We start from the raw sequence: 12112 nt of genomic DNA, 5'->3' as shown, positions 1-12112 counted from the left end.
TTTAGATAGCAATACAAGTGCTCCTTCATTTAGTTCTAGTTCTAACTCATCAACATCTAGAGCGATCAATATTGGTGGTACAAATCTTGAAATTCCTTCTGAGTTAGCTAGGTATATGTGCGTGGATGTTCGTAGTATGTTGCAACCGCACGAATTACAAGAATTTAGTCTTTTAAATTGGTGGAGATGTAACGAAAGGTAATATCCAATTGTATCAAAAATTGCACGTGATCTACTAACACCTCCGGTGTCTACGGTAGCATCGGAGGATGCATTCAGTTTAGGTGGTTGAATTTTATCAGATGAACGATCAAGACTAAAAGAAGATATATTGGAGGCTTTGATATGTTTGAAGGATTGGGAATGTGCAGAATTACGTGTTCAAGAACATGTTGATAGTATAATGGCCGAAGAGTTGCAGCATATCCAAACATAAGATGTTGTAAGTTTTTAAATTAATTATTTTTCTTTAAGAAATGTATTTTTTAAATTTATTTGATTCAAAAAAATTATACACGAAATATTTTATTCGTGTACAATTTTAACTCCGCCTACGTTGATTGTAGCCGGTCTCAAGCCCGGAAAAAGGAGGAGGGTTGTAATTTGTAACTTTTATTTATTTTGTTATTCGTATAAATTACATAATTTTGAAAGTTGTACTTTTATTTAATTTGTAATTTGTATAAATAATAAATGATGCAATTTTTAAATTCTTTCAAAAAATGTCATTCAACAATTTGTACCACAACAATTAGCATGTGAAAAAAATGTCATTAAAAATTACAAAAAAAAAAAATTAAAAAATCGAGCCGACCCGGCTGGTAAAAAGCCCGACCCAAAAAAAGCCCGTTACGATTTACTCGAGGCGAGCCTGAGCCCAAAATTTCGACTCGCGAGCCGACTAGACTCGTTTACATCCTAACCTCATCTCTTTTTCCCTTTCATTCCCCCGTCCCCAAACTCTGAGAAAACCCACATAGGCGAAACGGTGGGTAAAATGAAGCTGCACTCCTCCGTTATGACCTTATTAAGAAGCTCGTGGTTACTGTAGTGATCGTCTGTCGATTAGTCGAACGGTGGGTAAATTTTATATTTTTTCTCAGTTCCATGTTTGAAATGGAAGATTGATTTATAATTAATTTTATTTTTTATTTTGAATTCTTTATTTCTTCCATACATATATATTGCAACATTTAATTTGATGAGTTGCTTGGATTTATGAGTTATTTATGGGAATCCATAGGTGTTGAACTTGAGGATTTATCATTTTGATTTAATTAGTAAGGAAGGCGATTTTCCCCCTTTTGGAAGTTTCTGCATTGTTTCAATTAGGTCTCCTTCCCTTTTTAACGACATCTGTCTAATCTTTTCAGTGTTATGCGATTTAATTGAATGTTGATTATGATTTACGGAACGAGACTCTTTTTCACTGTATTTGAGAAAACGGAGCAATTCTGTAAATTGGAAATCAAGTATAAAATATTAGAATTCTGAATGTTGTAATTCCTTGTTTATATTAGAATTTCATGTCTTACACAGTAGACTCCGATTTCTCTATATTCATTGATGTACGTTTTTTGAGCTTGGATTTAAAGCAGCAGTGGACTACGACTAGACTTTCAGACTTACTAATTTTTCCATACTTATTTGAGCTTCCTCTGTATCATACGTTGGTAAATTTTGTATTTTAAGTCTAATTAATGTTTTTATGATCAGGTCAAAGCGAAACAACAAACTTTATCTTCTTTTGTTGATGTGTTAGAGAATTCAGATAAACCACTATTGGTTTATTTCTTTGCTATACTTGGTAAGGTCGCTTTAATTTATATGTCAATTCCTAGCCTTTACAAATGAGAAGCTGTATTGTGCTTATTATCTTATGGGATAGGTGATTGTGTTTCTACCTATGTTACATCGTATGGGATGGGCTTGTCAACTAAGAAATTTTTGTCAAATATAACAGAAGGAAAAAATGAATGGATTATGAGTTTTGTAAATTTGTGGATTTTACATTGGTGTGTGGTTGTTGTCTAATGTAGTGAAACTTGTCTTTCATTTGTATGTAGGATGGCAGGAAAGAATTTCGGACGTTGTCATAGCTGTAGAGAGAAAAGACACTTCTTCACAGATTACCCAAGAAACGACAATGCCTGTGGTGTAAAATTGGATATGTGAAGTGCTTTGAGGTTTAGAGGGAAACGAAGAACAAAGGAAAATTGTTCAATTGCTGTAGTGCTAACTGTAAATACTGGGAATGGGTTAACGAATGAGAATTGAGCAACGGATCGACTACTATTGCAATGAACTCAAATAATCAAGCGGCACTTTAAGAAGTCCAGCAGTTCTCTCGTATGTTCCAGTCCCTTTGTCGGGTAAACGAAGAACAAAATATTGAAATTTCTTTGAACGTGACAATAAGGAAGGCCAATGGAAGTGCGGGAGTGGATAAGAAATGGAAGGGGCCGGCATGATTGGGAACACGATCTTTTCTTAGGAGGCATCGGTAACATTTAGGATGTGCAATATATGTTGTGTTATGTAGAGTTGATGTATAATATGTGTTGTGTTGTGTGAACAAATCATTGTAATGTAGTCGCATTTCATGTTTCCGTCGTTATGTGAATGATGTTGATGTTAATTTTAGTGGACTGCAGTTTGTTCTCTTCATTATGTACCAGCAATTTTTCTTCAGTCAATTGGGAGTGAATCCAAATTTCAATTATGTACCAGCAGTTTTTCTTTTATCAGAAGTGAAAGCCCAAGAACAACTAATCAAGAAGGGGGTGAATTGGTTATTTGAAACTTTTTCGAAAATAAACGCAAATTTAAGCAAATAACTATGAATAAACAAGATAACATAAAAGTAATAAGAGGAAGGGAAAAGAGAGTGCAAACGATGTAATAACGAGGTTTGATCCAATCACGATCTACGTCTCCCATAACCAAGCTCTCCGTCACGAGCAAGGCCTTTTTCACTATCTTTGATTGACTTACGGTGCAATCCAACCCTTACAACGCTTCCGGTGACTTACAACTAAGGAGCACTGATCCTTTTACACGTTAAGCTTTCCGGGACCTCAACACGACCCACAATTCAATGAACAAGAAATCAAAGTTACAATTGAAAAGCTTCTCTCTTAACAAATGATATGAACACAACGAAATATTAAGAGAGAATCAGGCACAACACTTCAATAAATCACAAAAAATATAGCTCAAATGTTGTGTGAAAAACTTTTATTGAAATATATGATTTTTCAAAAAGTTACTCACTCAAAAAAATTTTCAACAAATAAGTATTTTGATCTCTTAAATATTAAAAAACAAGGTAGATAAGATCAATAAATAACTCTCTTTAATGCTCTAGAATTCTTGTTTAAAAGAGGTAAAAAGCGAGGTATTTATAGCCATCGAATAGGAGATCCGGACAAGTGATTCGGACGTCCACTTGGTATCCGAACGGCTAACTAGCCATTTGCCAAACAGTAAAAAATCCAACTGTTGAGCACCCCCATTCAGACGTCCGGATGGGCAATTGTTTTGCCCATCGAATTTTTCATTCTTCGTGAAAAATGTTCTTTAAGGTACTTGAAGGGTTTTCTTATATACTTCATATAGATAAGTAATTTCATAAAGATTTAATTGTGAAAATCAAATTACTTATCTTTTAAAAATAATTTTTATACAAATAAAGTTTGTCATGATAATTCTCGTGCATAAAAATTGTTTGAGCTATAATCGATGCAAAATATTAAAGTGTTTTACCTTTACATTTGAATATAGAAATGCATCAATAGCTAATGTCTTCGATTTCTTCATCCAATGCGATTTTGTGCGTGAAAGCTCAATTTCCATTTCCTCGTTCGTAAATCTTCAATCTTGCTTGTGTGTTTGTCATTTTGCGCCAATGTTGCATGATTCTCGATCTAGCTCTTTCGTGTCATAAATTTGCAATAATCACTTAAATTCAATTTGTTAGAATCAAACGCAATTTGTTTGTGATAATCAAAACAATAAATCAACCATTAGGTCAACAAAAAGTTCTATATTCGAAGCCTGCAGACATGTAATTACCTTTGGTGATCAACATATTCAATAAATATGGTAGAATTGTATATAGCAGCATCAAGTCATAAGAACATAAATACAAAACATTGTCCGGCAAAGGTGTTCCAAAATAATATCTACAGATCTCTTCCAAATAATTGCTTCTGAGTGTTTATTATACCATACAGAATGGACGCCAAAATCACAAACAAAATCCCTCCGACAGTCATGAAAGCCACCATCGGGCCTCGGTTGCCCTTTGCCCAATCTAACAAACGGAGCAGTGGCTTCTGCAAAGGTGTTCCATATAGAAGCCAGAGGTAAGACCACCAGAAAAGGTCCATAGAACAATGGAAGCTACCTCTGAATAAATAGAAACGCAGGCTCAAAGAAGTTCATCAAGCCAGATGCCGCCGCAAGGACAACGAAATCAAGAACATTTAAAGTGGCGAATACATAAAAGATTCCAAATAGAGTGCTTGGGAACTTAATGGCAGCTGCAATGAATGCCTTCTTCAAATACTTATCCATGGCTAATATGATTCCAAGTGAAACTATGAAATGCATCACTGTAAACACCTAAAAACATGTTAATATTCCATTAAAACTAATCGCGCACACATTAATTCAAAAACTTCACATGGGCAGAGAAAAAACTACATGCACAGAAAAATTTATACCATACTTAGAATGCCAGTAGAGGTTGAACCACTAGTTGATTCCGTAGATTTAACAATAACAGTCCGATTGGAGTGACTTTTCTGAGGATCTGCAAACAAGAACCTGGAATGGAGTCTATGGACATTATTGGGTCGTGAATTTTTGTGAGAATTACTGTACTCATTCAGTGTTCTTGATTCGCCATCAGGAGCGACATGCTAGAGATATTGATTGGATCTTTCTTAGATTTTTAGCAGAAATAGAAGGTACATTTCTTCAAATTGCAGAAGCTATTGCCATTAGGATAGCTGAACAGAGGAAAATGTAGCAGCAGAAGATGTGACATAAATTTCTATTACCTAGAAGGAATAACATAAATTCAACATTATTAACTTGACTATAACGTTGGATGTCTTGTAAACTGATTTAGTCTCAGAAAGGAAAATTGAAAATAGCATGTTACCGACGCTTGACCATTGTCATGATATACTTCTGAAACTATGAAAGTGCACCTCTGAAACGTCGAGTGCGACCTTTGCAGGCCATGATCAATAGCTCAAAAACCAACCCCACTCACCATCACAAGTTTTCTCCACGATGGTGAGGTACATTCGGATAGGGGTAAGGCATTGCATGTCCGGCTGTCGATTGAAAAAAGTTATTATGCACGCGACCACAACTTCAAATAAAGTACATATGTTCAATCATATAATTACCTTGACTATACAACAGATCACTTGGTGGAGCTACTGGGAAGAAACTGGGGGACATTTCTTGTTGTGCAAATACGTTATCGTCAGCACCATCCTACAAAAGATTATAATGTAACTACAACATGCAAATCGTGCAAAGTAAGAAATTGAAATAGACGAACCAACATAAGTTCTGAAAATGTGACCGGTGCCTGCATGTAGTACGATCCTTGATCACATGTTTGTACAAGCAGTTGAACTTTTCCTAGTTTACTTGGGCCTACTTCCGACCTCCTTCCCTTGACTGAATTCGGACGCGACTGCATAACACAAATTATTACTACTCCATACACTATCTGACCAACCAAAATAAATTGGAAACATACCTTTGCTTTACTGGAGTTCGATTCCAACGGGCTTTTCTTTCGAAATTTCCTCGGTGCACCTTTTCTCTTCGAGCATTTTGGATCCTGTATACTTTCGAGGCTAATTGTATGCTGTGATGCTCCATCATCCAACGCTGTATGGAAAGCTTGCAAGGACATGTTATTACTTCCAGAAATCGACCTCGTCGTCTTTACTATTTGATTTTGTGTTCCATCCACTCCATTACCTCACGGCTTTCCTCGTCATCATCTGCAATCTTGTTCACAAGTGATGCAAATAATTGACACATTTTGTCATATCTCGACTGGGCAGGACTGCTACTTAAACCATCGTAATTCACTGCGACCCTAGTGTGCGCTCTACTCACATCTCTTCTCCATCTTCGTAATATGTATGTGTCGGGCAGGGAAGTGACGTTATTACGGAGAAGTACAGCGATCGCATTCTGCAAATTATTCCTCGAAACTCAAAGAGGTGACAAGTACATACGATTCACAGTTTTTTGTCTCGAATGTGACAAAAAACTTACTTTTCTTAACTCGATTGTCAAGTATAATATCCTCTATGACCTCATACGTCGTCCTTGAAAAACCCTCTGACGAAGATATGAGATTGCAATACATCTTCCCAATAAACTCATTCTGAACTTCCTTAAATTTTGAAATGGTATACATTAGTTTTTGCACATGGTACCATTTGCGAGAAAGGCTTGAAATCTGTCTAGAACTCCTTTTCTACCTTATTTCCCAACGCTCACTCGTATTATTCGACAAATTGCTTCAATGATGTCTTTGAGTGCACATACCCATCGAATAACGCATTCATACTCTCACTGCGCTGCGTTGTTGACATTCCCGCCCGAAAGCTGCTTTTTAAATAGCAAGGTACCCAATGGCCTCTATTCACGTACAATCCCGACAATCAGTCATTGTCGTGCAAGTTATATTTATCTATCATCGCACTCCAACCTTATTCAAATTTTGCAACAATGTTAGTATCATACACCAGTACGTGTATAGCAGAGAATATCTCACCCTTATCCTCGTGGTATCCGAACTTCTCTAACAACTTCTTCAATATGTGCCACAAACACCATCTAGGTTTCGTGTTTGGGAACACGATCTCAATAGCATTCTGCATGACCTTGTCTTGATCGGTAATAATACCGCTGAGGGCTTGTCTGTGCATGCATTGAAGCCAAGTCTTGAAAAACCACACAAATGTTTCTGTATTTTCATTTGACACCAAATCACAACCAAGGAGTGTTGATTGTCCATGATGATTAACTCCAACGAAAGGTGCAAAAGGCAAGTCATATTTATTAGTTAGGTACGTCGTATCGAATGTTGTAACATCTCCAAACTCCTTATATGCTTACCTACTCCTATTATCTACCCAGAAAATATTTTTCAGTCGTGACTCCTCATCTAAATCCATACTAAAGAAAAAACCTGAACATCTTGCTTGCATGTTCGAAAAGTAGGCCTATATTGCTGCAGCATCACTTTCTCCAAGTCTTAACCGCCTCACTTGTTAGACATAAGTTCGACAATCCTTTTCGATGCAAGTTATTTTATCATATCCCCCGACTTCTACTATTGCGGAGTTGTAGCTTTTATGCAACGGAATTTCTATCATATCGTTTACTTCAAGCCATCATTTCACATGGACACTCAATTCTCGGTTGCAACGATACAACCTCGAATTCGAAGGACTGGTTTTATGATTGTGAACAAGACTAACCGTTTTAATTTTCCATACTCTAGATGCATCTACGGAAGCAATTAGTCTGGCTTTACAACCTGTTTGAATGGTAGCTTGCGGCTTCAAAGAACCACTTGTGTTACTATTCCTTTGGCCTTCACGGCTACATGTAAACACAACATATCTCAGATTTCAATCATCATCTTTTTGTGAATTTCTTTTCCTAATCGAAAAGCCTACATTGTATGCATATCTTTTGTAAAAATCAAAAATTTCTTTTTCATCATTAAACATTCCGACTGACTATGCCAATATTGATATACCCCGAGGAGTATATCCCCGAGGACTCAATATATACCCCTACCTCATTTCTCTTCTATGGTCCTCGGGGTCATCCTAAGTCCTCGAGATATCATAGTCCTCGAGATACCTCGAGGACACATTTACATTCTCTCAATAACCTCGAGAATAGTCCTCGAGACATACACCACCAACATGCCTCCTAGACCTAGGTGCCTAACTAACAAACCTAAGCACCCAAGGATTCTACACCAAACCTGACACCACTTGTCAAACAATTCTATCACAAGTAGGACACTCTTTATAATAGAAATTCTCTTGGATTAAAACATCCAACCAACACAATCCTACTAGGAGTACACTACCTACTCCTATAAAAGCAGAACCTTGGGCCATTATTCAGGTACGTTTTACATTGTTCTTCAGCACATAGCCTCACGCATATATTTCCCTTTCTGACTTAAGCATCGGAGGGGCGACGAGAACACACCTCGTTGCCTTTGTCTCAGGTATCGGAAGATCACGCTCGTGCTCATAATCAGTCATCAAGCTCGGGAAATCTACAGGTACGATTTTTGGTAGCATCATTGGCGCCGTCTGTGGGAATCGCTACCAAAAGCCATGGTAAACAAACAATCAGGTCTTCCACCCGCAAGCTCATCCGCTCCAAACCAACCCCCTCCTGAGGATATCCCTGTTCCTCAAGAGGAATCATCAGAAGTGCCAGTGCCCCAGCCGGCAGTCGTCACTACTGGAGCCTTTGAAGAGCTCAGGCAACAGGTCGCCACACTGACTCAGCTGCTAAGTCAAAGAAATTCGCATCCATCACCCACACGGGCACCCCAGGGGGGTTTTATGGCTGATGCTCGAGCTCGAGCTCATGTGCCTGACAATGGCGGAGCAGGGGCCTCGGGTATACCACATGTGACCTCGGCCTCGAGATCAGTGACCATGGAGTCCGGGGCACTCGCTAGGATTATTCAAGAAGGAATTGCGGCGGGCCTACTTCAGGGCAATAAAGGGACGACAAGATTCAGTCCCAACACTCCATTTACTCCCGAGATATTAACATTCCCCTTGCCGGACAGATTTAAGTATCCTAGGATCAAAGAGTATGATGGGACCACCGATCCAATCAATCATCTGAACATATACACGGACGTCATGAATTTACAGGTCGCACCAGATCAGGTGATGTGCAAGGCCTTCCCGCAAACCTTGACGAATGCCGCTAGGGATTGGTTCTCAACCTTAGAGTCCAACTCCATAGCCTCATTCTCGGATTTGGCGGACAAGTTCTCCGCTTTCTTCGCAAGCAGCAAACGCATCAGAAAGACAGCGGCTTCCCTCATGCAACTTAGACAGGGGCAAAATGAGACCCTACGTGACTTCATGACCAGGTTCAACAAGGAAAGACTCCAGATTCCCGACCTACACATAACAGCAGCGATTTCTGCCCTCACATATGCCATAAAGTGTGAGGCTTTCAGGATGTCTTTATCCAAAACTCCGCCAAAGACAGTGACCGAGCTTCTTACCCGAGCCGAGAACTACATAAATATGGAGGAAACACTGAACCCGAGAAAGGTTGGACCATCCCATGACAGGGTCGAGCATAAAAGACAGCATGACCCGAACCCTCGTGAAGAACAGCATCGAAAAAAACAGAGACAGGAGGTTCCCCCGACGCCGTTCACGCGTTTAAATACGTCAAAGACCAATATATTGATGGAAATCAAGGATATGAAGGAACTGAAATGGCCTGTCAGAATGAGGTCACCACCCGAATCCAGGGACATGAACAAGTACTGTGAGTTCCATCGGGATCACGGGCATACCACGGAGAACTGTAAGGCCCTGCAACCGGAGATTGAAGCCCTTATTAAAAGAGGACTCCTGAGCTCCTACGTCGGTAACAACAAACGCCCGAGGAATGATCGTGGCAGGGAAAAAGACCCTGAGGCAAAAAGGGATGGTCAACCTACTGCTGGAACCATCAATATCATCATTGGAGGTATTGCCTCGGGAGGAGACTCCAACAGTGGAAGAAAACAATATGCCCGACGATATGCCTTGGCCTCTGGTATGCCTCAGGAAAAGCTGGAGGATATTACTTTTGGAACCGGAGACTTAGAAGGCGTATCACTTCCACATGATGACGCCTTGGTAATCTCAGCGATTGTGGCCAATTTCGAAGTAAAGAGGATCTTGGTTGACAACGGGAGTGCGGCCAATATACTTTCACAAGAAGCTTTTGCCAAAATGGGAATCTCATCTCACCAGCTCAAAGCGGTTAAAACTCTTCTCCAGGGGTTTGGTGGAGGAGTCATCACTCCAGAGGGTGTAGTTGAACTTCCACTAACTTTGGGTTCTGGCCAGAAACAGGTTACGGAGATGACATCTTTTCAAGTGGTACGTGTCTCAATGGCCTATAACGCAATTCTGGGAAGACCACTCCTGAACAAGATTAAAGCCATTGTGTCCACTTTCCACCTAGCCATGAAGTTTCCAACAAATAATGGGGTTGGGGTTGTCCGTGGAGACCAGACAGCTGCCAGACAATGCTATGTTGCCAGTGTTCGGGAAATAAATAACGACGTCATGCAAATCTCGAGGATGGATCCCGAGGACGGGCAACAAGTCAGACTTGCTCCTGTCGAAGAATTGATGGAAATTGAGCTCGAGCATGATAAGAAGATGACGATTGGTCGGGATCTTGACGTCACCCTGAAGACAGAACTTGTTAGTTGCTTATCTCGCAACATTGACGTTTTCGCCTGGAAGGTTGAGGATATGTCAGGGATAGACCCTAAAATTGCAGTCCATAGGCTTAACATTAGCCCAGGAGCCAGATCGGTAAAGCAGAGGAAAAGGCAGTTTGCCCCAGAACGACGAGAGGTCATTCGCGAAGAGATTAACAAACTCGTCAGCGCTCAATTCATTCGGGAGGTCCAATATCCCGATTGGCTTGCCAATGTTGTTTTAGTAAAGAAGGCCAATGGTAAGTGGAGGGTCTGCATTGACTTTACAGATCTTAACAAAGCATGTCCAAAGGATAGTTATCCCCTACCACGGATTGACAACTTGGTGGATAGCACGTCCGGACATAAGTTGTACAGCTTCTTGGATACATTTTCTGATTATCATCAAATCCTCATGGCCGAAGAAGATCAAGAAAAGACATCATTCATGGCCGATTCTGCCATATACTGTTATAAGGTCATGCCTTTCGGTTTGAAGAATGCAGGGGCAACATACCAAAGACTCATCAACAAAGTCTTTGCTAACTTGATTGGAAGGAATGTGGAGGCGTACGTTGATGACATGGTGGTTAAGAGCAAACAGGTGGACCAACATATTTCAGATCTTGAAGAAGTGTTCAACACCTTGCGAAAATACGGACTGAAGTTGAACCCCGCGAAATGTGCATTCGGCGTTGCCTCGGGCAAGTTCTTGGGCTTTATGATCACTCATCGGGGGATAGAGGCCAACCCTGACAAAATACAAGCCTTGGCATCTATGGAATCACCAAGGAACAAGAAAGAGGTACAGAGGTTGACTGGTAGGGTAGCAGCCTTGAACAGGTTCATGTCCCGAGCATCGGACAGGTGCTATCCCTTCTTCAAAGTCCTCAGAGGAAACCAAGGCTTTGATTGGAGTGAAGACTGTGAGAAAGCTTTCCAGGAGCTCAAACAAACATTGGCATCTCCCCCAATTCTCACTAGGCCTGAGCCTGGTGACACCTTATTTCTGTACTTGGCTGTATCTCAAAATGCTGTCAGCGGGGTCTTGGTGAAAGAGGTTAACAAAGTCCAACAGCCTATCTACTATGTAAGCAAGGTCCTACTGGACGCGGAAACCAGGTATACTTTAGCAGAACAACTTGCCCTTGCCTTGGTTATAGCAGCAAGGAAACTCCGGCAATATTTTCAGTCTCACCCTATTGTGGTGCTCACTAATCAACCACTTAGGCATATACTTCAGAAGCCGGACGTATCAGGAAGACTGATGAAATGGGCAATCGAGCTTGGGGAATTTGACATAGAATTCAAACCACGCCCATCTATCAAAGCCCAAGCTCTGGCCGACTTCATTGCAGAACTAACCCCTAGGCCTCGGGGGCCAGGCGAGAGCTCGAGCATGAGCACTAATTTGGACACTTGGCAAATATTTGTGGATGGAGCATCGAACTCCTCGGGCTCGGGCGCAGGGGTCATCATCATCAGCCCTGACAAACAAACAGAGATCCAATGCGCTCTCAGATTCGAGTTTGAAGCAACCAACAACGAGGCCGAGTATGAGGCCGTCGTTATTGCTCTTGA

General features: G+C 40.4%; 1 protein-coding gene and 1 long non-coding RNA gene across 6 annotated transcripts; one reads left to right on the top strand and one right to left on the bottom strand.

The window, feature by feature from the left end:
- Positions 1 to 922: 922 nt before the first annotated feature.
- On the top strand, positions 923 to 2696 carry LOC111401277. Its single transcript, XR_002703972.1, has 3 exons — positions 923 to 1076; positions 1717 to 1807; positions 2067 to 2696. It is a non-coding gene; the product is annotated as an uncharacterized LOC111401277 (long non-coding RNA).
- Positions 2697 to 4089: 1393 nt separating this feature from the next.
- Positions 4090 to 8239, bottom strand: LOC111401257. 5 transcript variants are annotated; one of them, XM_023028919.1, is made up of 5 exons: positions 5786 to 8239; positions 5582 to 5719; positions 5424 to 5514; positions 4728 to 4816; positions 4090 to 4626 (listed from the first exon to the last, which is right to left on the bottom strand). In XM_023028919.1, the coding sequence occupies exons 1-5, from the start codon at positions 5942 to 5944 to the stop codon at positions 4405 to 4407; spliced, it is 699 nt and encodes a 232-aa protein (XP_022884687.1). In that variant the 5' UTR covers positions 5945 to 8239; the 3' UTR covers positions 4090 to 4404. The 5 variants fall into 5 exon arrangements, 4 of the variants coding, with proteins under 4 accessions (XP_022884687.1, XP_022884697.1, XP_022884714.1 ...); XM_023028929.1 differs by having other exon boundaries at positions 4090 to 4616; positions 4733 to 4816; XM_023028946.1 differs by having other exon boundaries at positions 4504 to 4616.
- Between the last annotated feature and the right edge of the window lie 3873 nt (positions 8240 to 12112).

The sequence above is a fragment of the Olea europaea genome, chromosome 1, assembly GCF_002742605.1.
Source record: "Olea europaea var. sylvestris chromosome 1, O_europaea_v1, whole genome shotgun sequence".
In the NCBI taxonomy this organism is placed as follows: domain Eukaryota; kingdom Viridiplantae; phylum Streptophyta; class Magnoliopsida; order Lamiales; family Oleaceae; genus Olea; species Olea europaea.
Note: the sequence above shows the minus strand (reverse complement) of the source record. Positions and strands in the feature narration are given on the sequence as shown.

Bases quoted from the DNA above. Each gene is read 5' to 3' on its own strand.
- LOC111401257 (XM_023028919.1), bottom strand. From the start codon at position 5,944: ATGTCCTTGCAAGCTTTCCATACAGCGTTGGATGATGGAGCATCACAG. The intron at 5,720-5,785 runs GTATGTTTCCAA...TGTGTTATGCAG, and splicing joins CGAACTCCAGTAAAGCAAAG to TCGCGTCCGAATTCAGTCAA. The intron at 4,627-4,727 runs GTATAAATTTTT...ACATGTTTTTAG, and splicing joins CTACTGGCATTCTAAGTATG to GTGTTTACAGTGATGCATTT.